Source organism: Halteromyces radiatus (assembly GCF_025201355.1).
Source record: "Halteromyces radiatus strain CBS 162.75 chromosome Unknown BX664scaffold_8, whole genome shotgun sequence".
Taxonomy (NCBI): Eukaryota; Fungi; Mucoromycota; class Mucoromycetes; order Mucorales; family Cunninghamellaceae; genus Halteromyces; species Halteromyces radiatus.
In genome coordinates this window covers 221,745-245,349 of record NW_026251694.1, presented here as the reverse complement: position 1 = coordinate 245,349, position 23,605 = coordinate 221,745, and the positions used below count along the sequence as shown (strand labels likewise).

General features: G+C 32.2%; 12 protein-coding genes across 12 annotated transcripts; 9 read left to right on the top strand and 3 right to left on the bottom strand.

Moving 5' to 3' along the window:
• Window positions 1-396: 396 nt before the first annotated feature.
• BX664DRAFT_317266 (nucleotide-diphospho-sugar transferase) lies at window positions 397-1,838 on the top strand (the record flags this gene model as incomplete). The annotated part of the gene is made up of 4 exons (XM_051542740.1): window positions 397-917; window positions 1,009-1,449; window positions 1,520-1,677; window positions 1,735-1,838. 4 exons carry the CDS (start codon window positions 397-399, stop codon window positions 1,836-1,838), a joined length of 1,224 nt encoding a protein of 407 aa, XP_051396923.1.
• Window positions 1,839-2,215: 377 nt separating this feature from the next.
• Window positions 2,216-3,858, top strand: BX664DRAFT_340240 (nucleotide-diphospho-sugar transferase). Its single transcript, XM_051546785.1, has 6 exons — window positions 2,216-2,819; window positions 2,884-2,966; window positions 3,056-3,240; window positions 3,298-3,383; window positions 3,447-3,616; window positions 3,696-3,858. Exons 1-6 carry the CDS (start codon window positions 2,494-2,496, stop codon window positions 3,785-3,787), a joined length of 942 nt encoding a protein of 313 aa, XP_051396922.1. The 5' UTR covers window positions 2,216-2,493; the 3' UTR covers window positions 3,788-3,858.
• A 34-nt stretch (window positions 3,859-3,892) lies between these two features.
• On the top strand, window positions 3,893-6,050 carry BX664DRAFT_340235 (carbon-nitrogen hydrolase). The gene is made up of 7 exons (XM_051546784.1): window positions 3,893-3,961; window positions 4,033-4,232; window positions 4,301-4,447; window positions 4,546-5,060; window positions 5,140-5,368; window positions 5,454-5,612; window positions 5,669-6,050. The coding sequence occupies exons 1-7, from the start codon at window positions 3,927-3,929 to the stop codon at window positions 5,950-5,952; spliced, it is 1,569 nt and encodes a 522-aa protein (XP_051396921.1). The 5' UTR covers window positions 3,893-3,926; the 3' UTR covers window positions 5,953-6,050.
• Window positions 6,051-6,074: 24 nt separating this feature from the next.
• Window positions 6,075-8,818, top strand: BX664DRAFT_340232 (eukaryotic translation initiation factor eIF2A-domain-containing protein). Its single transcript, XM_051546783.1, has 9 exons — window positions 6,075-6,185; window positions 6,297-6,366; window positions 6,441-6,512; window positions 6,567-6,682; window positions 6,745-6,844; window positions 6,932-7,020; window positions 7,083-7,177; window positions 7,234-8,310; window positions 8,388-8,818. Exons 1-9 carry the CDS (start codon window positions 6,155-6,157, stop codon window positions 8,442-8,444), a joined length of 1,707 nt encoding a protein of 568 aa, XP_051396920.1. The 5' UTR covers window positions 6,075-6,154; the 3' UTR covers window positions 8,445-8,818.
• Window position 8,819: 1 nt separating this feature from the next.
• Window positions 8,820-10,559, bottom strand: BX664DRAFT_388367 (uncharacterized protein). The gene is made up of 2 exons (XM_051549471.1): window positions 9,178-10,559; window positions 8,820-9,112 (listed from the first exon to the last, which is right to left on the bottom strand). The coding sequence occupies exons 1-2, from the start codon at window positions 10,507-10,509 to the stop codon at window positions 9,092-9,094; spliced, it is 1,353 nt and encodes a 450-aa protein (XP_051396919.1). The 5' UTR covers window positions 10,510-10,559; the 3' UTR covers window positions 8,820-9,091.
• Window positions 10,560-10,850: 291 nt separating this feature from the next.
• On the bottom strand, window positions 10,851-12,081 carry BX664DRAFT_340230 (OSCP/delta subunit of ATPase). Its single transcript, XM_051546782.1, has 5 exons — window positions 11,963-12,081; window positions 11,751-11,786; window positions 11,321-11,680; window positions 11,056-11,248; window positions 10,851-10,974 (listed from the first exon to the last, which is right to left on the bottom strand). Exons 1-5 carry the CDS (start codon window positions 12,002-12,004, stop codon window positions 10,964-10,966), a joined length of 642 nt encoding a protein of 213 aa, XP_051396918.1. The 5' UTR covers window positions 12,005-12,081; the 3' UTR covers window positions 10,851-10,963.
• Window positions 12,082-12,331: 250 nt separating this feature from the next.
• BX664DRAFT_340229 (farnesyl pyrophosphate synthase) lies at window positions 12,332-13,982 on the top strand. Its single transcript, XM_051546781.1, has 7 exons — window positions 12,332-12,388; window positions 12,455-12,594; window positions 12,696-12,720; window positions 12,797-12,909; window positions 12,983-13,275; window positions 13,345-13,630; window positions 13,695-13,982. The coding sequence occupies exons 2-7, from the start codon at window positions 12,460-12,462 to the stop codon at window positions 13,899-13,901; spliced, it is 1,059 nt and encodes a 352-aa protein (XP_051396917.1). The 5' UTR covers window positions 12,332-12,388; window positions 12,455-12,459; the 3' UTR covers window positions 13,902-13,982.
• Window positions 13,983-15,146: 1,164 nt separating this feature from the next.
• On the top strand, window positions 15,147-16,858 carry BX664DRAFT_340227 (uncharacterized protein). Its single transcript, XM_051546780.1, has 4 exons — window positions 15,147-15,459; window positions 15,534-15,732; window positions 15,874-15,948; window positions 16,018-16,858. Exons 1-4 carry the CDS (start codon window positions 15,273-15,275, stop codon window positions 16,523-16,525), a joined length of 969 nt encoding a protein of 322 aa, XP_051396916.1. The 5' UTR covers window positions 15,147-15,272; the 3' UTR covers window positions 16,526-16,858.
• Window positions 16,859-16,984: 126 nt separating this feature from the next.
• BX664DRAFT_340223 (uncharacterized protein) lies at window positions 16,985-18,695 on the top strand. Its single transcript, XM_051546779.1, has 6 exons — window positions 16,985-17,144; window positions 17,206-17,405; window positions 17,491-17,565; window positions 17,938-18,037; window positions 18,109-18,376; window positions 18,445-18,695. Exons 1-6 carry the CDS (start codon window positions 17,087-17,089, stop codon window positions 18,632-18,634), a joined length of 891 nt encoding a protein of 296 aa, XP_051396915.1. The 5' UTR covers window positions 16,985-17,086; the 3' UTR covers window positions 18,635-18,695.
• A 143-nt stretch (window positions 18,696-18,838) lies between these two features.
• BX664DRAFT_361539 (uncharacterized protein) lies at window positions 18,839-19,450 on the bottom strand. Its single transcript, XM_051548247.1, has 2 exons — window positions 19,350-19,450; window positions 18,839-19,269 (listed from the first exon to the last, which is right to left on the bottom strand). The coding sequence occupies exons 1-2, from the start codon at window positions 19,416-19,418 to the stop codon at window positions 18,904-18,906; spliced, it is 435 nt and encodes a 144-aa protein (XP_051396914.1). The 5' UTR covers window positions 19,419-19,450; the 3' UTR covers window positions 18,839-18,903.
• A 114-nt stretch (window positions 19,451-19,564) lies between these two features.
• BX664DRAFT_285339 (uncharacterized protein) lies at window positions 19,565-21,086 on the top strand. Its single transcript, XM_051541671.1, has 6 exons — window positions 19,565-19,735; window positions 19,790-19,919; window positions 20,016-20,055; window positions 20,132-20,356; window positions 20,415-20,491; window positions 20,581-21,086. Exons 1-6 carry the CDS (start codon window positions 19,588-19,590, stop codon window positions 21,053-21,055), a joined length of 1,095 nt encoding a protein of 364 aa, XP_051396913.1. The 5' UTR covers window positions 19,565-19,587; the 3' UTR covers window positions 21,056-21,086.
• A 140-nt stretch (window positions 21,087-21,226) lies between these two features.
• Window positions 21,227-22,633, top strand: BX664DRAFT_340217 (ubiquitin-conjugating enzyme/RWD-like protein). The gene is made up of 8 exons (XM_051546778.1): window positions 21,227-21,333; window positions 21,453-21,514; window positions 21,608-21,645; window positions 21,709-21,748; window positions 21,845-21,902; window positions 22,008-22,042; window positions 22,121-22,264; window positions 22,325-22,633. The coding sequence occupies exons 1-8, from the start codon at window positions 21,285-21,287 to the stop codon at window positions 22,400-22,402; spliced, it is 504 nt and encodes a 167-aa protein (XP_051396912.1). The 5' UTR covers window positions 21,227-21,284; the 3' UTR covers window positions 22,403-22,633.
• The last annotated feature ends 972 nt before the right edge of the window (window positions 22,634-23,605 follow it).

Here is a 23,605-nt window from a genome sequence, read left to right as displayed (position 1 = left end):
AGGGAACTTTAATAGTCGTTGATCATGATGATGTGGATGAATTCGCTGTTCCATAATAGGCAACCCACAGGTTCAAGGAAAAGGATTTCTGTTTCCCTTTTTTTTTTTTTTTCTTCCCTCCATTCTTCCTTCTTTTCTTCCCACCTCCCTCTTTTCTTTTTTCTCTTTTTTTTTTTTTTTTTTTTTTTTTTTTTTTTTTTTTTTGGTGGCGACTAGTATTTTATTTTATTTATTTTTTTTTTTTTGAAAAAAAAAAAAAGAATTAGCTCTATCATCAAGATGCTCTTTCCAAGTGTATATCAAGCCAAAGACGATAAAAAGAAAAAACCATACAAATCTTATCCCACCAAGGGAGTGTATCTTAGCAAACATTACCTACGATGTTTCCTCTTCATGATGATTGTCATTATAGTGGCGACAATGACTCTATGGATCATTCATCACAATACATCACAGTATAACGACGACAACGAACATCGATCCTTTCCTTTTTGTCATCAGCATCCCAATCCTTCTTTTTTATTAGAGCATCAGGCATTAGGTTATTTGAAGCATCATCGACGAATAGATGATGTGATGATCCCGAGTACAGTCTGGCAAGGTGGCATCCACGGGGTACTTTACATGGCGGTACGTAACGAGCAATTGGCCAATGTGCGTGAGACCATCCGAAGTCTAGAAGACAGATTCAATCACAGGTATCATTATCCATGGATTCTGTTGTGTCCTGAGGGGTTTTCCGATAGTTTCATCAGCTACACAAAACATTTGGCTTCTGGTCCGATTTATTATGGCAAGGTCGATCTCCAGGCGTTCATCACCCCACCTTGGGTCCAACATCGTGTGTTTTTGAAAAAGATGACTTCGTGGTCTAATCCAAAGGAACATCTTGATTTTACATTCCATCAATTGATGAGGTAAGTAGATGTGATGATGAATGAAAAAGAAGGAACAAAAAAAAAAAAAAAAAAAAAAAGATTAAAGGTTTTTTTTTTTTTTTTTTGTTAGATACCAATCAGGAATATTTTATCATCATCCATTATTTAAAAGTGTGGACTACATATGGAAAATTGATCCAGGCACTTCCTTTTCATGTAATGATATGGATGATCCTTTTAAAACAATGCAAGACAACAATAAGACTTATGGCTTCACAGTGACACAGCGTCAACCGCAAGGAGATGTATCAGGCAAACATATATGGAAATTGACTGAAAGTTTTATAAAGCATCATCATCATCTTTCTATTTTACCATCTAACAAAACAATCATGCAAAGTATCATGGAGAGATATCGAGGTAATGATGACAGTGAGGATAATGATCATGGATATAGTACCTGCCATTTTGGTTCTTCGATAGAATTGATGGATATGCGGTTTTTAAAATCAGCTGCCTATCAGTATTTTTTTAAGTATATGGATCAGACAGGTGCATTTTTTTATGAAAAGTACAAAAAAAAAAAAAAAAAAAAAAAAAGAGTTATTCATATTGAAATAAATTCTTTTCTATCATTGTAGATTCACGGATGTAGCGTTCCGTACATTGGCCATAGCGTTGTTTTCAAATACCGCCGACATTCAGTTCTTGAATGAAATTGGACTTGAAGGCAATCATCATTGCCCCCTTGATATGGACCACAGTAAGAAATGTGCTTGTGATTATCATGGTCCTGATGGTAATGAATGTATAAATGAATGATGATGATGATGATTTCTCATATTTTCATGAATAGTCTTTCAACCTGATAGTTGTACCATTCAATTGTTAAGTCAAATTGATCCCAATGCAATCAAAAACGTGACAAGGTTTATTAGGTCAAGAATGGATCATCCTTAATGGATTATATTTTTTTTTTTTATATATAAATCAGGATGGGATGAAATCATCCACTGCAAGAATAAAACACACACTTAACACATTCTCCATTTGACCGAGGAATGTCTTCTTTGACTGTTTTCATTATTTTCCTTCCAATATCATGATTTGATGTTTTCATCGTTTTCACTTTTTTTTTTATTTTTATTTTTTTTGTTTATCGTTGTTGTAGTCTAATCAGTATATATATATATATATATATATATTATTTATTAAATTTTTAATTGACGGTTTAATCATTATGTTTCGACCTGCTCGACAGTTTGTACCTCGTTTAGGGATTCAAATGGGTGTGATCGCGGGGTTTCTAATTTTATTACTTTGGCTTTTTTTCCCTATTTCATCATTATCTTCTTCTTCTTCTTCCCTTTCCTCCTTTGAAGGTTGTCAATCTACTCAAGAATGTTATAACCTTTTATTGAAAAAAGCACAACAAGCTCATGATCTCACCATACCACTTCAACAACGACAACAAACGAATGATAGTGCTCCCACTTCCTCTCCTCTCGACCAAGACAATAAACAACATATCAATGAAGAATATATTCGACTGACACAGCCTACACGGATCAAAGCGGCATTTGTAGTATTGGTGCGGAATAGTGAACTTTTTGCCATGCGTTCATCTATGCAATACTTGGAAGACAGATTCAACCACAAGTATAATTATCCTTGGATATTCCTGAATGAAGAGCCTTTCACTGATGAATTCATTCAAATGACCCGTGCTATGACCAAGGCCGATTGTCACTATGGACTTGTACCCAAGGAACACTGGAGTTATCCATCTTGGATCAACCAGACTCGTGCACAAGAATGTAGATTGAATATGGCAGCCAAGGATATTGTTTATGGAGGAAGTGAAAGTTATAGACATATGTGTCGATATCAATCTGGATTCTTCTTTTTGCATCCATTATTGGATGGTTTGGATTATTATTGGTAATATGGTTTCATGAAAAAAAAAAAAAACCGGTATTCATCTATATTTTTTTTTCTATATTAGGCGTGTAGAACCTGGTGTCAAGTTTTCTTGTGATATTGATTATGATCCATTCAAATTGATGAAGGAACGTGATCTGAAATATGGTATGTAAAAATAATAACAATAATAATAAAGAAATAGTAAGACATATAATCATCTCATCATTCTCTTTTTTTTTTTTTTTTATGTATAGGATTCACTTTGGCTTTGGAAGAATTACGAGAAACAATCCCAACTCTTTGGCAAACAACAGTTGAATTTGCCAAAAGTCATCCAGAATTCATATACCCAAGAACAAGACCTGATAGTTTATTCCGATTCGTCACTCAAGACAATGGAATCTCTTATAATCTATGCCACTTTTGGAGCAACTTTGAGGTATTGACTCAAATGATCACCCTTTCTCATCTAATTTTTTTTTTTTTATGTATTTAGATCGGCTCTTTGGAATTTGTTCGATCAAAAGGATATATGGCTTATTTTGATTATCTCGATAAAAAAGGTGGATTCTTTTATGAAAGGTAAAAAAAAATCTAATCATGATTATCTTGTTTCTCTATTGATGATATTTTTTTTCTTTATAGATGGGGTGATGCACCAGTACATTCCATTGCTGCATCCTTGATGCTTAGTCGAAATGATATTCATTGGTTTTATGATATTGGTTACAAACATGATGGATTTGAACATTGTCCTACTGAACCTCATTGGTTGACTTATGGAAAATGCTATTGTGATCCTGGTTCCTCTTTCGGTAAGTATTCATACAAAAAAAAAAAAAAAAAAAAAAAAAAAAAAAAAAAAGGTCTTATCCCATTATTATTTCATGATAGATCATAACGCAGGAAGTTGTACTAATCGATTTTTGGAGGTCACCAAGAAAACGGTTCATGATTTTATTGTTACTCAACCTGATAGTTTTTGAATAATACTGCGGTATTCTTTTTTTTTCTTTGTGGCGCCCCAATCCTATATTTATTTTGTTTTTCAATAAAGTTACTTCTTTTTTTTCATCTCTCTTCTTTCTTTCTTTTTTTTTTCTTTTCTATATTATCATTGTTTCAATGTCTTTATCTCTCGTTTTATTATATATTGTTGGGTAAAGAGATGCTTGAAGGTTACACACTCGGTGATTGAAATGCATTACTTATCATTTTTTTTGTACTGTAGTTCTTTTGCAACTGGACTCCAATCTCTTCCTTTCTTTTCTCTTCTTTTTTATCCAGTATTATTGAATTATACTAGAAAACAATGGAAAAACAACATTTTAGCTTTTATTGTGAATACACTTGCTGTATCTACTGCTACTCTTACTACCTTTGATATTGTTTATGGAACACCTCCATTTACTCATTTCTCACGAGTCTTGGGTAAAAAAAAAAAAAAAAAAAAAAAAGATATTCTAACCTTCTTATGCTCATTCTTTTTTTTTCTCAAGTATATGCTGCTGTAAATAATCTCTTTATAATTATTAGTACATTGATAGATAGACTGGCCTTTATCAACAAGAATAGTGGTGTTTGGACTCGTGTTTTACTCTTTCCATGTATGTGGACCTATCTCTGGCATATCCATGACTATTATGGTAAATATGTGATCATGATGACGATAATATGAAAAATAATAACCACTCATTATTTTCTAATACTTGATTATTATTATTATCATTATTGTTATGAAAAGGCGATGGTTCTGGTTATTCTAACAGTACAAGTGATTGGGCTGCTTGGGCACAGATTGTGGATCTAGGAGGAAAATCATTATTGGATTGGTTACTTGCTCTTTTTGGAACATGTCTATTGGAATATGATACTTGGTCAAAACTATATTTCCAGTGGAAGGAATCTTCATCAATTTCAGCAACGGAATCATCATTAACAACAACCACGGCAACAACTGAAACAAAACATATTCCTTCTGTTAATCAAGCTCATTCTTCGCTATCATCACGTTTATCCAAGATACGACTCCAACTTCTTCTTCATCCTTTATCACTTTATATGATCGTGGTTGGATTGCTATATGTATATGGAGAAGTCAAATCAAGTATTCGTCGTGGAGCATTTTTTCAAAAACCTATCAAGGACTGGGCACCTGATACCATCCCTGTGGCATGTGTCATTGGCTCTGGTGGATTTGATATGGAATTACGATCTAATTATTCTCATTGGATGGACAAATCGATAGATGCTTCTCAGGTAATGATAATGAAAAAAAAATGTACTCTAAAGCTTTTTTTTTTCTCTCTCTTTTTTTTTCCCTTGGCTTTGATGATAGAGAGGTGCTAAACTTGTGTTATGGTCTGAAGAAGTAGTATTAACAGAAACTTTACAAGATGAAGAACGATTACGAGCAATGGCAATCAAAGTAGCAATGGAACAACATATTTACCTGGTAATAGCTTATGATCGACAGTTTCCAACCAATCACAATATGGCTGTTCTAATCTCACCACAAGGCGATATTTTGATCGATTATATCAAGGCCAATCCTGTCCCTTTTGATGGTATGTCTTTTGTTATATATAACATAGGAATACTGACGAACTTTTTTTTTCTTTTTTTTTTTTTTCGTCTTATGGATTCAAATAGAGGACAATGAACCTGGACCTGGAGTCTTACTTTATGTGGATATTCCTGAATTTGGACGAATTGGACTAGTTATTTGTTATGATTTATCAATGCCCAAGTTTATCCGTCAAGCTGGACAAAACAATGTAGATGTTCTTTTACAGCCAGCTTTCAATTGGGGTAATGAAATCATTCATTGATCTTTTCATAAATTGATCTTTTTTTTTCCATTATAGGTGCAGGAGCACCAAGTGTACTTCGTAATCAACAACTTCGACCGATTGAAAATGGATTTACTTTATTTCGATGTGTTTCACAAGGTATCTCTGGTATCATTGAACCAGTGATTCATGGCCATTATGAACAAAAGACGGTGACGATCTCCAATTCAGTTTATATTTTCAACTTGCCTCTTCAACAACGAATCAAGACATTATATAGTGATTATATAGGTGATTTTGTACCAATGACTAGTTTAGCTTTTAGTATAGTGATTTTGACACGTTTACATTTCTTTTAAAATATATATTCAGTCAGCATAAAATTCATTGGCTGTGACTGAGCAACAGAAAAAAAAAAATCTGGACCCGCAATAAAAAAAAAAAAAAAAGAATCCACGCTCCTTTTCTATTTGTGCCTCTCTTTTTCCACTCTTTTTTTTTTTTTCTTTTGTGTGTGTGTGCGTTCCTTTTGGTCAAGCAACTATTTAAAAAGAAATTATCATGTCTGATCAACCTACCACTCAATTCTCTTGTAAGTTAAAAACATGAACAATTTCCTTTTTTTTTTTTTTTGTTTTTAATACTCATCTTTACTATTTTATTACTTTTATTCTTTTACTTTCTTGTTTTGTTTTCATTTTAGATCGATCTCAAAAGGAATTGACCATCTGGAGTGGTTATCCTGATTATAAGCCCATCAAAGGATTTGAAAAGTAAGGATGGATAGAGTATATCATGAACTTATTCTTTTATTAAATAAACTTACCACTCTTTATTTCTGGTTTAGACCTGAAACCACAACAAGAATCTTCAAGTATAGCAAATATGGTCATGTCTATGCCTATGCCACCAGTGAAGGGTAGGAAACTTTATAACATTTTGTTGTTTTTATGCTTATTCTTATCTATTTTAGAGCCAAGGTTTTCGAAGCTTCTACTTTAAAACAACTTTGTGATATTAAGCGTGCCAATCTTCTTGATCTCTGGCTTTCTCCTCAAGGTAGTTATATGGCCACTTGGGAACGATTCAGTAAGTTTTTTTTAATTACTGTCATCCATTCTGTACTTACTCAGATCTTTTATTTCATTTAGCCAAACTTGAAGATGGATCTGGTGCCAAAAATCTTTGTATTTGGGATACTGCAACTGGTGACCAAATTGCTTCTTTTACTCAAAAAGCACAAAACAATTGGTAAGGAAATTGGATCCCTCTGATATATCTGATATTAATCTTCCTCTTTTTTTTTAAAAAAAAAAAAAATGAATAAAAAATACATAGGAACTTCCAATGGACTGATGATGAAAAATATTGCGCTCGAATGGTATCTGGTGAAGTTCAATTTTGGGAAAGCCGAAGTGTTGGCAAAGGTACAGAAAAACAAGTAATTCTTTTCATTCACTCAATCTAAATTTTTTTTATTGTTATATAGCTGTTTGGGCACGTCTGCAATTAGAAGGTGTAAGCTATTTCTCCCTTAGTCCTGGTAAGGCACCTGCTGTAGCTGTGTTCATTCCTGAAAAGAAGGTAAAAATTGGATGCTATTCTTTCAATGGAAAACTAATACATGACATTTATATTAGGGTTGTCCTGCTGTTGTCCGAATGTATAGTATTCCTTCTTTCAACAATCCTGTTTCCAATAAAACTTTCTTCAAGGCTGATAATGTACAAATGTTTTGGAATGATCTTGGAACCAACCTTTTGGTATTGACTCAAACTGAAGTGGATAAGACTGGAAGATCATACTATGGTGAAACCAATCTCTACTACCTCGCTGTTGCTGGAAACTTTGATTGTCGTGTACCTCTGGATAAAGAAGGACCTGTACATGATGTGACTTGGGGTCCTGATTCGAAAGAATTTGCTGTTGTATATGGATCTATGCCTTCAAAAGCAACTTTGTTTGATCATCGTGCCAATCCAATCCATAACTTTGGTATCAGTCCTCGCAATTTTGTCCGTTTCAATCCTCAAGGTCGAACTATTTGTATTGCTGGTTTTGGTAATTTGAATGGTACTATTGATTTATGGGATCGCAAGTCACTTAAAAAAGTCAATACATTCTCTGCCCCCAATGCTTCTCACTGTGAATGGTCTCCTTGTGGTCGATATCTCATGACAGCAACACTCACTCCTCGTTTACGTGTGGATAATGGATTCAAAATGTGGCATCATACTGGCACACTAATCTATGAAGAGGCTGTTGATGAACTCTTCCAAGTGGGCTGGCGTCCTGAACCTGCATCGAAATACCCTGTCATGCGTAACATCTCTCCTGCTCCTGCACCTATCAAAGTCTTACCGTCCAATAAACCCGCTGTCACAAGTACAGCTCCCACTGGTGCTTATCGTCCTCCTCATATGCGTGGTGGTGCTGCTCCTACTTCTCTTGCTGATCGTGAAGCCATGTTGAGCCGTGGTCAATCTCCTGTTGGTTCTAATAGACGTCAAGTTCCCGGTGCTGTACCAAAACAACAAACCAAAAATGCCAATGGACGATCTCAACAAGCCAATAATAACAACAAACCATCGCCTTCCATTGCCGCCTTATCACCAGAAGAAAAACAAAAAAAGATTCGAAATTTGGAGAAGAAATTACGTCAAATCAATGATCTGAAAGAGAAACAAGCAAAGGGAGATTCTCTTGAACCAGCTCAGGTAAAGGAATAGATATAAAAAAAAAAAAAAAAAAAAAAAAGGCAATTTTTTTTTCTTATATTCCCTTTTTTTTTTAGGTGCAAAAACTGGCATCAGAATCAACAGTATTACGGGATCTTGCTGCACTCAAATAGATTTATACATAACCTATTGGATCAAGAAGAAAAAAAAAACAAAAGCATATTAGATAGCATATTGGCATGTGTGTGTGTGTGAATAGTCATATAGTCTTCTTATTTTTTTTTTTCTCTTTTATTTTACCTTTTTTTTTCATTATTTGTATGATATCTATTTTCTTTTGTTGTTTTTATATGCATTGGAAATAAATAAATAAAAGCATGTTCTTTTTATTATTGAGCGTATCTTTATCTACAGTCTATTTTCTATCCCATAGTCCATTCGATTCTTCATCATTGTTATATCTGATATCATCATCCATGAAACAGATTGTCATCTATAAATGGCTTTTTCATTCTTAATACAAAAGACGATGATGATGATGATTTGAAATCATAGTCAGTTAAAGAGGATCCATTAAATAAAATAAAACATGAATTTTACTTATTTCTTTTAAAAAAAAATGAACGATAGGCACAAGTTTTGAAATAAAAAAAAAAATAGAACATATATAAAAAAGGGAAGAGGAGGGGGGAATCATCTACAAAAAAAAAGGAGGGATACTGATACAAAAAGATGAAAAATAAAAGAACAGATGAAAAGATAAATATATAATCAAAAAGGAATAACATATATACAAAAGGAAAGGGAATGATTGAGAGAACTATTCTTGTTGTTGCCATCCCTATTTAAAAAAAAAAAAATGAATATAAGAGGAAAAAAAAAATATTTTTTTTTCAAGTTGATTACCTGCATCCTACGAGTGACTCTTGATCGATGATGATGTCTTCGAACACGACGATCAAACCAACCACCAGGCATAAAACAAGGAAAGAAAGTCCACCAACATCCATAACCCCACCAGCAACGCCAAATACCAGGATCAAGTTCCAAACTTTTCATAGAACCTGTAGAAGACCATCTTGGATTATTGTCATGAGTGGAAACAACAATATCATCATCATCACGCAAATTAACTACCGATCCTTGATGATAACGTGATTGAGTCAATTGAATGGTTTCTTCTTCTTTGAGAGCTTGTTGTTGTCGTTCCATCATCATCATCATGGCATCTTTCCCACCACCCAAAGCACGAAGTTGAGAATGGATTAAATCATTGAGTAATAAACTGGAGAGAATCAAGAAACTGTCCAAATCATCCACTCGGTGTTTGTCAGACAATAAAGATCTAAAAGGATTATTCGAAGAAGAAGCGCCATGATCAGTCACGTCTTTCGGTATAGCATGCATGGTTGTTTCATTGTTTTCAAAAAAAAGGAGTCGAGTCGCTTGTTTGGTGAGTAAAGCAATGGGTACCTTCGATTGATCGTAATGACATTTTTCACATAATAGATCCATGGATGTTCCGTCGTCCGCCATCTGCATACGCCATTGATAAGGTCGTTGATCCCATGAAAAGGAAAAGGTACTGGTGGTCATGAGCATATATTTCTGTGGTGTTTGTCGAGATAATAATGTCATGGTGTGCCAATCTTGTTCTATCAAAGACCATAATGGAAGATGATGATTATCATAAAGTGTTACATATAATTGTCGATGTTTTGGAATCACTAATCGTTGTTGGGTCTCGTCATCATCGATGCCATCCTCATCACTAGTCTGGATGATTTGATTTTCCTTTCCATTTATATCATTGTTGTTGTTGTTGTTGTTGTTGTTGTGTATTGTGTCATCATCATTATCATGATTGTTTTGATGATCGGTATCCAAATATGTTTTATTTGTTACTAGTCGTTGGTTTGAATATCGTGAAGGAGAATCGTCATGTACTTGAAATAAAGTATGTAAAGCCATAGAAGGACGATAAAAGAGAATATTTCCATCCATATCTTTACAAACTGTACAAGGTTCGTTATTATTTTGTTGGGAGGGTATTTCCATCAATTGATTATGAGTCAAAACAAGTTCCATTCTTGGTTTGTCTATTGAATTGGTTTGTTTATCTGTTCCCATCATAAGCTGAGAAGGAGGATAATATGTATGTTCAAGTCCAGGACTAATTTCTTTCATACCATGTTGAGATATTGAATGAGGTTGTTGTTGTACTGAAACCACAGACATTGAGAGTAATAATAATAATAATAATAATAATAATAATAATAAAAAGAGAGAAAAAAAAAAAAAGAGAAAAAGAATATAAAAAGGAGTTTGATTTTAGATAACAGTAACAATAAAGGGGAGGTTTATCAATAGGAAAGGGGTAAAAATAAAAAAAAAAAAAAATCAAGTTTGAAGGATATCCATATAATAAAAAAAAAATAAAAAAAAAAAAAGAATAAAAAAAAAAGAATAGGAAAGAAAAAAATAAAAAAAAATAAAGGAAATTTCAATCTATCTTGGAGAAAAGTCTTTTTATTTTTTTCCTTTTGGTTGTACAAATGTAAAATTCCCAGTCAATTATCTTTTTGATACAAAAAACTAATCTTTTTGTTCTTTATTCTGTGTATATATGTAAAAAATAAAATAAAAATAAAATAAAACAACTGACTATTCCTATTACGTACTAACATATCACTTAAATAGAATCTATATTAAAAAAAAAAAAAGGAAATATGAGTATTTTTTTTTCTTATTATTAAATATTTTAATTTTATCATATATATTTACCAGTGACAAGCTTGTTAAGTTTGGCAAGCTTGCTAGAAACAGTCAAATCAATGCTCTTGTCACCAATTTCAACGAGAAGACCACCAAGAATATCAGATTTAACCTTGTTAGAAACGAGAAGTTTCTTGCCTTCAGCAAGAGGACTCTTTTGAAGAGAATCAACAACCTTGTTCAAAGTAGCCTTATCCAATTCCTATAATATATATATATATATATAAATAAAATAATCCATTTTCTATATCCTCCTTATATAAAACAATTATACCTTAGCAGAAGTAATAACAAGAGGCAATTCGTTACGGTGAGCACTCATCAATTCAGAGTAAGATTCAATCACCTTGACAGTTTGAGGAAGACGACCATTTTCAGCCAAAGTATCAAAGAAATTTTCAGTCAAACTGTGAGCCTTGCCAGATTTGGCCAACACGGAACGAACACTTTCTTTCTTATCCTTAAGAGAGATGGTGGGGTTTTCCAAGAAAGATCCAATAGACTTATCCTTGGCAACGATCTTTTCGAAAGACTTGAGATCCTTTTCAACAGCATCGAGAGCGTTTTGACGAGCAGCAGCGACGTAAAGAGCAGTAGCATAACGACCATCAAGACCAAAGAGAGCAAGAGGTGCCTATAGATTAAAAAAAAAAATTAAATATATGAATATATATTTTCATATTAATTCACTTTTTTATTTTTACCTTGGGAGCAGCAGCAGCAGCATAACCTCGGGTCAACTATAATAATAAAATAAAATAATAATAAAAAAAAAAGAATGAATATATCTTTCTCTTGAATATTGTTCATTTTGCGTAAAGTATGGTGTGTATATGCTGAATATATATATATTGTTTCTTTTCCCAATCATTCTATTTCGTGTTGATTGTAATTTATTTTATATATATCTACATACTTGAGGAACGACGGTAGTCAAACGGGTAAATCGAGAAGCCATTTCTAACTAGAGTTGTAAAAAGGAAAAGAAGGAAAGGAAAAAAAAAAATAAGAGGAGAAGGGTTGAACGAAAAAAAAAAATGACCGGGTTTGTTTTGTTTTTTTTTTTTTTATTTTTACGCTCCCCCAACTATTAGAGTGAGCCCTCAGGGTCAACCACACATACACACACACACAAAATACTCAATTAAAAAAAAAATGTGACGTCCGATTTTTATGAGAGGGGTGGATCAAAAAAAAATATTTTTGATTGACAAGTAATGTAGCCTAGTTCAACATTACATCTCCGCTTTTTTTTTCTTCTTTTTCTTTAAGGAGGGTTTTCTTTTTCTACTTCTTTTTTCTTCTTCTTCTTTAACCATCCACTCTTAGAAAGAATCAATATGTAAGTCACTAATATTTGTTTTTTCTATTTGTATATTATTTATTCACCCCTTTTAAATATCTTTAGATATAATGGTCGCTGTCAAGTTACAAAAGGAAGAAAACCGTAAAGCCTTCTTGGAACTTTATCCCAATCTTGCAGAAGAAGTACTTGCTGAACTTCGTAAATACAACATGCCTGAAGATGCTTATGAATGGACCAAAGAAGTAAGTCATATTATTTAGTCGAAAAATGTTTCTTTTTTTTTTATATCGCGTTTCTTTTTTTTTTTATTTATTTATTTATTTATCATCTTATTTTAAACTAGAATTTGTTCTACAATGTTCCTGGTGGTAAGAAAGAAAGAAAAAGAGTACCTGAAAAAAAAATGAAAAAGTAACTTGTGAATTATAATTTCAATTATATTAGGTAAACTTAATCGTGGTCTCTCTGTTGTTGATACCATTCGTATTTTGAAAGGTGATGCTGTTACTGAAGATGACATTTTCAAAGCTTCCGTTTTAGGTTGGCTTGTTGAATTTGTAAGTATATAAACATAGACGAAAAGATATATATATATATATATTTAATTATTATTTTGGGTAATAATATTAGCTTCAAGCTTTCTTCCTTGTCTCTGATGATATTATGGATGCTTCTATTACTCGTCGTGGTCAACCTTGTTGGTATAAAAAAGATGGTGTTGGTATGGTAGCCATCAATGATGCCTTTATTTTAGAATCTTGTATCTATATCTTTTTGAAAAAGTATTTCAAGGCTACTGATTACTATGTTGAATTGATTGAATTATTCCATGAAGTCACCTTCCAAACTGAACTTGGTCAATTGTGTGATCTTATTACTGCTCCTGAAGACAAGGTTGATTTGAGCAAATTCTCAGTGGAAAAGTAAGTTTATCATATTTGAAAATAAATTGGTTGATTTATTTTTCTTCTTTTTTTTTATTATTATGATAGGCATAAATTCATTGTTATTTACAAGACTGCTTTCTATTCCTTTTATCTTCCTGTTGCTCTTGGTATGCTTATGAATGGTGTAAAGAATGAATCTGCTTATGACGAAGCTCGTGCTATTTTGATTCCATTGGGTGAATACTTCCAAATTCAAGATGATTATCTTGATTGTTATGGTGATCCTGCTTTCATTGGCAAGATTGGTACTGATATTCAAGATAACAAATGTTCCTGGTTGATTAATCAAGCTTTGGCTAAAGCTAACCCTGAACAACGCAAGATCCTTGATGTAAGTTTATGATTTAAAAAAAAAAAAAAAATGACTGATAATAAATATTTTTTTTTGTTGGTAGGATAACTATGGTAAGAAGGATGCTGAAGCCGAAGCCAAGATCAAAGCTCTTTACATTGAACTTGATATTGAAGGTATCTACAAGGCTTATGAAGATAAATCTTTCCAAGAACTTACTACTTTGATCAACAAGGTGGATGAATCTGTTGGTGTCAAGAAGGCTGTCTTTACTGAATTCATGGACAAGATCTACAAGCGTACCAAATAAATTATAATCTCTTTCCTCTCACTACTACCCCCCTTATCTCTATCTATTATTATTATGTTGTTATTAGTATTCCAATTATTATCACATTTTTTTTTTTTTTTTTTTTGCAAAAAGTTATAATAAAAGACATCTTGAGTAAATATATTTAGGTGAAGAGGTCCGAATAGAAATTAGATGGAATCAGAGGACGTACAAAGCGGGAATACAATAAATTTGTAACTTGTCCTTAAAAATAACTAAAGTGCATATCATGAACAAAAAAAAACCCACTTTTATCAATATGCAACTTTCTATTTTATTTCTTTTCCTTTTTTTTTTTTTTTTTTTTGATAGAATGTTCTAAAAAGGTAGAGAGTGTGAAAGATGACATACTAGACAAGAAAAAAAGTCAGTGCTCCATGAAGGTATGTTACACATGATTACATTGAACCATTTCTTGTATATAGTTTAGTAAGACAAATCACAAACCAATGTATTGAGATAAGTATCTTTTTTTTTTTTTTTTTATTTAGGAAATGAAATTAACAAATATGATGTTGTTGATTCAAATATATTGAGCTTTACATATAGAGATCTAAGGAGCTACAAATAAATGATGATGATCATCATTCAAATGATACTGCACAGTTAAACCTTCAAATATCCATCATCCAATATATATTATCTTCTCTTTCTCAAAAAAAAAAAAGAAGGAATAAGGATGATGAATAAAAGTATGATAGAGAGTGTGTGTGTGGGTGTGTGTCTATCAATCGAGTTTCCTAATATGGAATATGTTCTCTTTCTACAGTTTTCTCCCTTTTTCGTACTGACACTTTGCTATAGCATAAACAACGCTAGAAAGATTCAAATAAAAATAAATCACATAAATGTAATTGACTTTCTCTTTTTAATGCGAAATACAGTATAGAACTCTCATAGCCTTTTTTTTTTATTTTATTCCTACGTACTTTGTTAATATAATTATGTTTGTTATTTTTTTTCTTTTTGAATGCATTCATTTTTTTTTATTTTATGCACATTTTTATAGATACGGAATAGGTTGATCCAACAGGAAGTCCATATTGAATATCAATGTATATAGCAAAGTATAAAATAGAAGACAAAACTATAAGAAATTATGTTGGCTATCGCTTGTACCTATCTCTAAATGCGGCTTGCTGGTAACGCGGCTAGTCGGTAAGTCAATATCATTGAATGATTTTTTTTTTTTTTTGAATTGGAAACCAACTTTTTTTTTGTTCCCTTATACGCAACGCAAATCACTTTTTTATCACCTGCAAACCATTTTATTCACTACCGTGCAAATTATTTATTTTTACCTGCTAATTATTACGACAAAAAAAAACAATACCCCTCACCAAATCAACAATGGATATAAATGTATGTCAAGTATGCAATGAACAACCTTCAAAATACAAATGTCCTCGTTGTGATATACGATCTTGCTCAGTGATCTGCGTCAAACAACATAAACAAACTCAATCTTGTTCTGGTGAAAGAAGTAAAACTCATTATGTTTCTATGAAAGACTATAATGAATCGAATATGATGAGTGGTAAAAAAAAAAGAAAAGAAAAAAGAATCATGCTTCAACTATGAATGATCTAATATTCTTGTTTTGCCTGATAGATTATGTTTACTTGGAAGATATGTCAAGACAATCAGATAATGTGATCCGAAGTCGATTGAAAGAAAAAAAACTAATAGGTCCTGCTGAACATAGATTGAAAATGGTTGTCAAACATGCTAGAGAAATGGGTATTATTTACGATATGTTACCAGCTGGTATGTCAAGGCGTAAAGCGAATCAAACTAATTATAGTGTCAAGTAAAGTATATATTGATTAGGATGATTTTCTGCAAAATAGAAAAAAAAGTGGAATATCTAGAAAAAAAAAAAAGGAGGGAAGAGGGGGAAGAATGATAAACTAATGTGATCATTGTTTTCTTTTTTTTTCTTCTGTGATAGGATGAAACAATTATTCTGGACATTGGAATTTTATTTTTGTATGGATGATTCACAAGAACGCGTTTTGGAGCATTCGTAAGTTATTCTATCATGATCATCACGAAAAACAAGGGGGAGAGACTGACTTTGGTATGATTCAATTAGATGTCCTAGTGCCAAGTCTCTACAAGGTGTGTTTGAAAATATGTTACTCTCCGACAAACCACAAGGACGAAATAGCTATGCAACCATCCGACATCAGGTGCGTCATTTCACAGAAACAAGCATGAATGATTGGGTGATTGGACTGAAAAAGGAAGGTGGTAAACGGAACATGTTTATCAACTTGACATCCATGTTAGATCAACCTATTGCTGAATGTTTGAAAGGTGAACGGATCATTGAATACCCAACAATTTATATATGGATGAAAGATCATTTAGATTCTTCAATACAACTCGAAGATAAATATACAGTTCAAAACCAAAGTATGGATAGTAGCAGCAGTGATGATGATAATAGTAGCAGTAGTAGTAGCAGTAGCAGTGGTAATAGTAGTGAAGAAGATGATTCTGATGACGATGATTCTGATGATGATGATCAAACAGTCAATGATGCCAAGGTGGAAAAAGAAGAACAAGAGGAACCAATACCAAGAAGACAACAAATATAGAATTAGCGGCAAGTCAATGATCCGATGGTAACACCCGAGACGCAAGGTCACAAGATAGAGAAAAAGATCATCCTAACAGGGATGGTTAGCATATATAGATTATTAGTATAATAAAATTGTAGTTTAGTAAATATTATTATTTTATATGACAAATTTGTAAAAATAAATAAAAAAAGGGATATGATGATAACAATATTATTTTTAGACAATGAGGCTGAAGTAGAAAAAAAAAAGCCTTTTTGGCTGGGCGTTATTATAGTGTTTGACAGTTTTTTTTAAATCGGGAATGGATTCTAGTGTGAGCAAATAATGGGAATGTGAGTAAAAAAAAAAAAAAAAAAAAAAAAAGTCAAACTATTATATTTCCTTGGCTTATGCTTAATATGGCTCAAGTACATGATGTAAAAGAATGGAAATCAAGTTCACTCCATTTGTTTCCTTTTTTAGCTGGCTGTGACTGAATCTCAAAAGGAATTTCATTCCCCCTTTTCTCAATCAATTTTTTTTCTTTCTCTCTTTTTCTCTTTTCTTTTTACTTTCTTTCATTTCATTTCATCAACTATGCTTATCAAAGAATTCCGTGTCATTAATAACTGTACACAAGCTGAATATCAAGTTGGTAAGTAAAACTATTTATTAATATATAACTCCCCAACTCAAACTTGTCTTTTTTGTTTTAGCTCAACTTTATTCTACGGCCATGGCTTCAAAAGAAACCACAGGTGGTGGTGAAGGTGTAGAAGTTTTGAAGAATGAACCTTACGAAAATGCTGATGGTCAAAAAGGTCAATATACATACAAGATCTATCGTTTAGCTTCTCGTGTCCCTGCTTTTGTTCGTGCCATTGCTCCTACTGGTGCTTTAGATCTTTATGAAGAAGTAAAAATTTATTTATTATTTATTATTCTTCTTTTTTTGTAGAATACCATCTCATTATCTTTTTTTTTCATATTTTCTTATATAGGCTTGGAACGCATATCCTTATTGTAAAACAGGTAACAACAAATCTTATTTTTCTCCAAGGGGAGGATCGGGTGTGGTGGGCGAAGACAACTAGACAGAAAAAAAAAAGGAGACGTTGGGGCCAAAGACATGAAAAAAATAAAAATTATCAGTGAAATGGAATGGAAAGGAGGAATATCATCACTATATAGAAATCATTATTAGGGAAGAATTCACAAAAGGGGATGGACCGTGACCATGTGAATAGTACTCACTCCTTTTTTTTTTCTTATCCTTTTTTTTTTATAATCCTTATTCTATTCTATTCTATTACTACTACTACTACTACCATGGTTTCTTTGTTATCTTTTTTTTTTGTTGTCATTGAAACTTAGTTTTGAAGGTAAATGAAAAAGGATTGGATGAAAAATCATATCATAAATCAACTAATATTCTTTTTTTTTTATAGAATGGTTGGATGAAAGATAACTTTTCGATCGTTTATGAAACTCTACATGTAGATGGCTCTCGTGGTGAACTTGAAAACGCATTGAATATTTCTAAAGAAGGTACAAAAAAAAAAAAGAAATAGAACAAAAAATTGATAGCTTATCTTTTTTTTTTTTATTTTATTATATAGATCTCAAGAAACGTGAAGTAGTGATCATTGACATTGCTCATGACAAGATTGATAGTAAAGATTATAAACCTGCCGAAGATCCCAAGTTATTCCATTCCCAAAAGACGGGTCGTGGTCCCCTGGTAGACCCTGACTGGCAAAAGAAATGTGACCCTGTTATGACTTGTTACAAGCTTGTTTACATTGAATTCAAATGGTTTGGGATCCAATCCAAGACCGAATCATTCATTGCAAACTCTATTCACAACCTTTTCATCAAATTCCATAGGTAACAAAAAAAAAAACATCGGTTGAATAGTTTTACCGATCACTACATCGTCTTTTTTTTTTTTATAGACAACTATTTTGCTGGACAGATCAATGGTTTGGTATGACTATTCAAGATATTCGTGATATGGAAGAACAAACAAAGAAGGATTTGGATGAAAAACGAAAGTTGAAGGATACTGGTTCTATTCATGAATCTATGAAGGACTCTGGTAATGCTTCTATTCGTTCAGTACAACGATCCGTCAAGGGAAAATAGATAGATTGTTTTTTTATTCTTCTATAGCATAGTTTTATCTCTTTTCTTTTTTTTTTTTTTTATATATATTTATGTTCTGCATCTTCAATATGACTTCCATTGATTACACTTCTTTTTTGATACAAACAATACATTATTTCAAAACATCAATAAAATACAAATACAATAAACCACATTGATTTCCTTCTTTTTTTTTTTTTTATTATTTCCTAGTGAATATATATACATATAAGTGTTTGGTTAATCTATGTGACTAATCTATCCTTTAATTATTCTGCTTGATATTGTCCTTTGACTGTATAGAATGGATAGCTGATTTGTTTTGCTTTTTCCAAGAGTTTTGTTCCATTCACCTTGTCAGTATTAATGACATTATCAGTTCGTAAATTCATTCCTGTTGTTTCTTGCCAAATATGAGAGAGTGGTTCCGTTTTCCCAAAGTCTTGTTGTTGTATGGATTGGACAAACCGAGTGAGATCATTCATATCACTTTTCAATTGTTCACGGTCTTTTGCTTGTTTCGGTGGTAAAAGTTGTGCTAATCGACATAAATGATCTAGTTGTTCATCTGATATGCTTGTTTGGTCATTAGATGTATTCAATAAACTATTGACTGACCAGGTAGGTGATAAAGGCTAAAATAATAAAAAAAAGAAAATGTCGCGTAAGTAAAGCCTTATAGTAAAAATAAACGAGTCAATGAGTATCTATTTACCAATCCATCACCATCTACTTTGTATTTAGATTGAATTCGTGTGGTACAAGTCAGAAATCTTTTAATCATGTTTTTTTGTTATAAGATTAGGAGAAAGAAATGATCTTTTCTGTCATGTTCTCACAAAAATCAAGGGCCGGAGTTTTAAGTATATTTTAATATTTTTTTTTTTTTTACTTTTGACATTTTCTCTTTGCTCTTCTATTTCCTTTTTTATATATATATATATATATATATAATGGTCAAAATGCAGTTATATGTATGGAGCCCAGCTTTAGGAGCACCCTCTATTGATCCCAAGTGTATTGTCATTGAATCTTATTTACGAGTTTTGGAATTGGATTATACTGTCGTACACGCTAACGATCCTCAAACAAGTCCCACAGGTAACAACAATAACAATAATAACTTTTGTCTTCTTACTTTTATTATTTATTAAGGTGAATTACCATTACTCAAACATGGTGCAACTTGGATTGCTGGTATTGATCGTATTCTTTCTTATTTGGTGAAACAACAATTCGATGCTAATGCTACATTATCTCCTGCTGAAAAAGCGGATTATCTAGCGTAAGTGATCTAACAGCAGATAAATAAATAAATAAAAAAAAATAGCTTGTATATGAATTCATTATAATATCTATTTTCAATATTATGTTTTTTTAGATATAATGCTCTTGTTCAGGAGAAACTTTATGATTGCATGGTAAATTCAAGACATTATATATATATATATATTTATTTATTTATACTAATTCGAATTTTTCTATATAATACATAAGCTATTTACTTGGTATGCTGACATGACCAACTTTGTTAAATCGATTCGTCCTACCTATGCGAAATTATTATCATTTCCTTCTCGTTATTTTGTACCCATTCAACTGAAAAAGACTGCAAAATCTCGACTTGCAAAATACGATGTGGAAATTATCTCGGATGATACAACTTTACCTGAAAATGAAAAGGATGAAATGAAGGAACTTCAACGCACTGGATGGCATCAAGTAAGGTTTTAATATTATTATCAAGTAATGACTTTTTTTAAATAACATTTTTGTGTAGATGTATCGATTGGCAAGAGAAACTTATCATGTATTAAATGATAAACTTGGTGATAAGAAATATATGTTTGGTGATAGGTAATTAATAATCTTTTTTTTTTTTTTTTTTTTTTTACTTTCTCTTTAGAATCATAGTATTAACTTTCTTTTTTCTTTGTTTTGTATAGTGCAACGACTTTGGATTGTATTGTCTTCGGATATCTATCTTTACATTACTATCCCGATCTTGCTCATAATCGATTACAACATATTTTGAAGGAAGAATACCCAAGACTTGCAAGATTTTGTGATCGATTCCAACAGACATACTTCTCTGATCAGAAAGATGTCGAAATATCTGAACCATCCGATGATATTCCCTCTTTATGGCGTACAATGATCAATAATCCTCGTGGATTTCTCAGTAGTATCAAGGATGATGCAGTACAATACATGTCAAGTAGTGATAAAAAGAAGAAAAGAAGTGAAGCTCAATTGGATTTTGAACGAAAACGCATATGGTCCATTGCTGGTGGGGTCACTTTTTTATTGGCTTATATTATTTATAACGGAATCATTAGTGTAGAAGTAGTAGATGAAGATGATCAATATTACGATGATGATGATAATCAAGATGATTATGTGTATGAATTAGATGAATAATAAAAAAAGAATGCTTTTTGTCTTTGCCTCTTTTTTTTTTTTTTTTTGTAATTGATATGTATAATGATATGATGAGCTACAGCGAATAAGCTGACGGAGATTTAACAATTCGTCATATTTTTTTTTTTTTTTTTTTTTGGTCTGGTCAGCCATTTTTCTCTCTCTCTCTTTTTTTTTTTTTCTTCTTTTTCTTTTGCCTCTTATTTTAAAGCTCCTTTTCTTTTTCAACATGGCTTCCACCGATTCAAGTGCGCTTCTTCTTAAAAGACAACTTAAAGGTAAATGAAGTACCTTTTTTTTATCATCTTCTTTTTTCTTCTCTTCTTAATATAATTGTACTTTAATAAAGAAAATTTTCTCACACTTATGTTTTTTTTAATTTTTGATCATGATTTAGATCTTCAACGGAACCCAGTAGACGGATTCTCTGCAGGATTAGTAGATGACAATATTTATGAAGTAAGAACAACTTTTGAATAACTTGTATTTTGATATTAGAATCTAATCTCTTTTCAACTTTTATTATTATTATTATTTTATTATTTTTCTTAGTGGGAAATCATGGTTATGGGTGCTCCTGATACTTTATAGTAAGTCTTTCTTTTCTATTGTTCTCTTTTGACAGTTTGACTTATATGCATTTTCTCTCTCAGCGAAGGCGGATTTTTCAGAGCTATCATGACTTTCCCACCCGTAAGTTTTTTTATTTATCTTTTTTTGCCTCATATGGAACTACTATGTTACTTAACTTTTTTTATATATTTATTTTTTCTTTTTATATTTAATTAGACATATCCAATTATGCCTCCTACCTTGAAGTTTTGTACTGAAATGTATCATCCAAATGGTAAGTTAAAAAAAAAAAAGGAAAAAAGAAGTTGTGGAGGAAATGAAATGATGATTGGCTTTGGCTCATGTGATCTAACCGGAATTATTATTTTTGTTAAACTAGTTTACCCTGATGGTACGGTATGCATCTCTATTTTGGTAAGTCAAGTTGAAACAATAGGAAGGTTGATTTTTTTTTTCTTTTTTCTTAAAAAATTCATTCTTTTTACTTTTTAGCATCCTCCTGGTGATGATAAATATGGTTATGAACAAGCTAGTGAAAGATGGTCTCCTGTTCATACTGTTGAAACCATTCTTCTATCAGTGATTTCTATGTTATCAAGCCCAAATGATGAATCACCTGCCAATATCGAAGCAGCTGTAAGTTAATACAAAGAACTATCGGATATTACATACTAATATCATCTTTCATATATATAGAAAGAGTTCCGTGAAAACTACCCTGAATTCAAGAAAAAGGTACTCCGATTGGTTCGAAAATCTGCTGAAATGCTGTGATTAGGATGATCTCATTGAAGTATCCAACAAAACTTACATATAGATAAGATTACATATACAATCCGTCATTTATTCTTCTTCTTTTTTATATTTATTGTCCGTTCATCTTCCTTCCTTTGTATTGCCTACATGCATATCATCATTCCCAAATGTTAGTTGTTCTAATATTTAGACAATCTATCCTATTTATTTTAAATAATAAAAACCTTCTATATATTTGTCCATGATTAATCATTTCACTGTATAAACTTGTGATTACAAAAAAAAAAAAAAAAAAAGGGTGATGTCGGAGTGTGTGACTTTGAAGAACTGACCACGAAATTCGATCTTCCTCCTCTTTTCCTTGCTTCTCTCTCTCTCTATTTCTTTTTTCTCTTCTACTTTTCTCTCACCTTCTCTCCGTCTACTTTGATTCCTGTCTCCTCCATAATTCACTACAACATTACGTCAAAAAACGCGTTTACTACTTTTGAACGTGTCATAATTGTACTAGTTACTCTATTAGATTAATTATTTACGCGCATTAATAGTTTTCTTTTTCTTCTCTCACTCTCTTTTCTCCCCCTTTCAACTCTCGTATTATCATATATGGCAGACGGTGACTCAAACAAGACACAATCTACTCCACCGGTGACAAAGTATGTATATTTCAAATATAGATTATAACATTTCATGTTATTAGATTGATTTAACTAACAAATTCTTTATTATTCTTTCAATACTTTTATTAGACTTCTAGAAAAAGACGACACAAGTCTACCATCTACGACAACAACAGCAACAGCAACAACAACTTCTCTCGATACACATACTTCAGTCAACCCGAACTCCAATATGGGAACGAACGACTCGTCATCGACTCAACAAAATACTACGGTAAGAACAGAATCAGCCGTCACCACACCACCTTCTTCTTCTATAGGAGAATCGACTTCCGTTCAAGCCCCTACGGTACAGGAAACCCCAGATTCAACATCTTTCTCAGATACAACACCAGTCAACTCCAGATCAGGTCCCGCTGATGGTGAAAACAGAACAGAAGAACCAATTATGGATGATCAGGAAGCTGCAAAGTCGGATTCAACGAATGACCAACAATCAACAACAAGAGCCGCAAATGAACATACAACAACGTCTGACCGTATGGATATTGACGCTCAATTAGAAACTACCGAAGCAACAACGACAATTCAGTCTGACAAC

What these genes read in the sequence shown, in the direction of transcription:
- BX664DRAFT_340232 (XM_051546783.1), top strand. Translation starts at nt 6,155, where the DNA reads ATGTCTGATCAACCTACCACTCAATTCTCTT. An exon ending in ACCTACCACTCAATTCTCTT is followed by an intron (nt 6,186 to 6,296) that starts GTAAGTTAAAAA and finishes TTTTCATTTTAG; the next exon opens with ATCGATCTCAAAAGGAATTG. An exon ending in GGCCACTTGGGAACGATTCA is followed by an intron (nt 6,683 to 6,744) that starts GTAAGTTTTTTT and finishes TATTTCATTTAG; the next exon opens with CCAAACTTGAAGATGGATCT.
- BX664DRAFT_340217 (XM_051546778.1), top strand. Translation starts at nt 21,285, where the DNA reads ATGGCTTCCACCGATTCAAGTGCGCTTCTTCTTAAAAGACAACTTAAA. An exon ending in TGAAATGTATCATCCAAATG is followed by an intron (nt 21,903 to 22,007) that starts GTAAGTTAAAAA and finishes TTGTTAAACTAG; the next exon opens with TTTACCCTGATGGTACGGTA. An exon ending in CGGTATGCATCTCTATTTTG is followed by an intron (nt 22,043 to 22,120) that starts GTAAGTCAAGTT and finishes TTTACTTTTTAG; the next exon opens with CATCCTCCTGGTGATGATAA.
- BX664DRAFT_285339 (XM_051541671.1), top strand. Translation starts at nt 19,588, where the DNA reads ATGGTCAAAATGCAGTTATATGTATGGAGCCCAGCTTTAGGAGCACCC. An exon ending in GAAAAAGCGGATTATCTAGC is followed by an intron (nt 19,920 to 20,015) that starts GTAAGTGATCTA and finishes ATGTTTTTTTAG; the next exon opens with ATATAATGCTCTTGTTCAGG. An exon ending in AAATATATGTTTGGTGATAG is followed by an intron (nt 20,492 to 20,580) that starts GTAATTAATAAT and finishes TGTTTTGTATAG; the next exon opens with TGCAACGACTTTGGATTGTA.
- BX664DRAFT_340235 (XM_051546784.1), top strand. Translation starts at nt 3,927, where the DNA reads ATGTCTTTATCTCTCGTTTTATTATATATTGTTGG. An exon ending in CAATCCTGTCCCTTTTGATG is followed by an intron (nt 5,369 to 5,453) that starts GTATGTCTTTTG and finishes GGATTCAAATAG; the next exon opens with AGGACAATGAACCTGGACCT. An exon ending in ACAGCCAGCTTTCAATTGGG is followed by an intron (nt 5,613 to 5,668) that starts GTAATGAAATCA and finishes TTTCCATTATAG; the next exon opens with GTGCAGGAGCACCAAGTGTA.
- BX664DRAFT_361539 (XM_051548247.1), bottom strand. Translation starts at nt 19,418, where the DNA reads ATGATTAAAAGATTTCTGACTTGTACCACACGAATTCAATCTAAATAC. An exon ending in AAGTAGATGGTGATGGATTG is followed by an intron (nt 19,270 to 19,349) that starts GTAAATAGATAC and finishes TTATTATTTTAG; the next exon opens with CCTTTATCACCTACCTGGTC.
- BX664DRAFT_340240 (XM_051546785.1), top strand. Translation starts at nt 2,494, where the DNA reads ATGCGTTCATCTATGCAATACTTGGAAGACAGATTCAACCACAAGTAT. An exon ending in ACTTTTGGAGCAACTTTGAG is followed by an intron (nt 3,241 to 3,297) that starts GTATTGACTCAA and finishes TTATGTATTTAG; the next exon opens with ATCGGCTCTTTGGAATTTGT. An exon ending in TGATCCTGGTTCCTCTTTCG is followed by an intron (nt 3,617 to 3,695) that starts GTAAGTATTCAT and finishes ATTTCATGATAG; the next exon opens with ATCATAACGCAGGAAGTTGT.
- BX664DRAFT_340230 (XM_051546782.1), bottom strand. Translation starts at nt 12,004, where the DNA reads ATGGCTTCTCGATTTACCCGTTTGACTACCGTCGTTCCTCAA. An exon ending in TGACTACCGTCGTTCCTCAA is followed by an intron (nt 11,787 to 11,962) that starts GTATGTAGATAT and finishes TTATTATTATAG; the next exon opens with TTGACCCGAGGTTATGCTGC. An exon ending in CTGCTGCTGCTGCTCCCAAG is followed by an intron (nt 11,681 to 11,750) that starts GTAAAAATAAAA and finishes TTTAATCTATAG; the next exon opens with GCACCTCTTGCTCTCTTTGG.
- BX664DRAFT_340229 (XM_051546781.1), top strand. Translation starts at nt 12,460, where the DNA reads ATGGTCGCTGTCAAGTTACAAAAGGAAGAAAACCGTAAAGCCTTCTTG. An exon ending in TAGGTTGGCTTGTTGAATTT is followed by an intron (nt 12,910 to 12,982) that starts GTAAGTATATAA and finishes TAATAATATTAG; the next exon opens with CTTCAAGCTTTCTTCCTTGT. An exon ending in AACAACGCAAGATCCTTGAT is followed by an intron (nt 13,631 to 13,694) that starts GTAAGTTTATGA and finishes TTTTGTTGGTAG; the next exon opens with GATAACTATGGTAAGAAGGA.
- BX664DRAFT_340223 (XM_051546779.1), top strand. Translation starts at nt 17,087, where the DNA reads ATGCTTATCAAAGAATTCCGTGTCATTAATAACTGTACACAAGCTGAA. An exon ending in ATTGAATATTTCTAAAGAAG is followed by an intron (nt 18,038 to 18,108) that starts GTACAAAAAAAA and finishes TTTATTATATAG; the next exon opens with ATCTCAAGAAACGTGAAGTA. An exon ending in CTTTTCATCAAATTCCATAG is followed by an intron (nt 18,377 to 18,444) that starts GTAACAAAAAAA and finishes TTTTTTTTATAG; the next exon opens with ACAACTATTTTGCTGGACAG.
- BX664DRAFT_340227 (XM_051546780.1), top strand. Translation starts at nt 15,273, where the DNA reads ATGGATATAAATGTATGTCAAGTATGCAATGAACAACCTTCAAAATAC. An exon ending in TGAATCGAATATGATGAGTG is followed by an intron (nt 15,460 to 15,533) that starts GTAAAAAAAAAA and finishes TTTGCCTGATAG; the next exon opens with ATTATGTTTACTTGGAAGAT. An exon ending in CAAACTAATTATAGTGTCAA is followed by an intron (nt 15,733 to 15,873) that starts GTAAAGTATATA and finishes CTTCTGTGATAG; the next exon opens with GATGAAACAATTATTCTGGA.
- BX664DRAFT_388367 (XM_051549471.1), bottom strand. Translation starts at nt 10,509, where the DNA reads ATGTCTGTGGTTTCAGTACAACAACAACCTCATTCAATATCTCAACAT. An exon ending in GAGTCACTCGTAGGATGCAG is followed by an intron (nt 9,113 to 9,177) that starts GTAATCAACTTG and finishes TTTTTTAAATAG; the next exon opens with GGATGGCAACAACAAGAATA.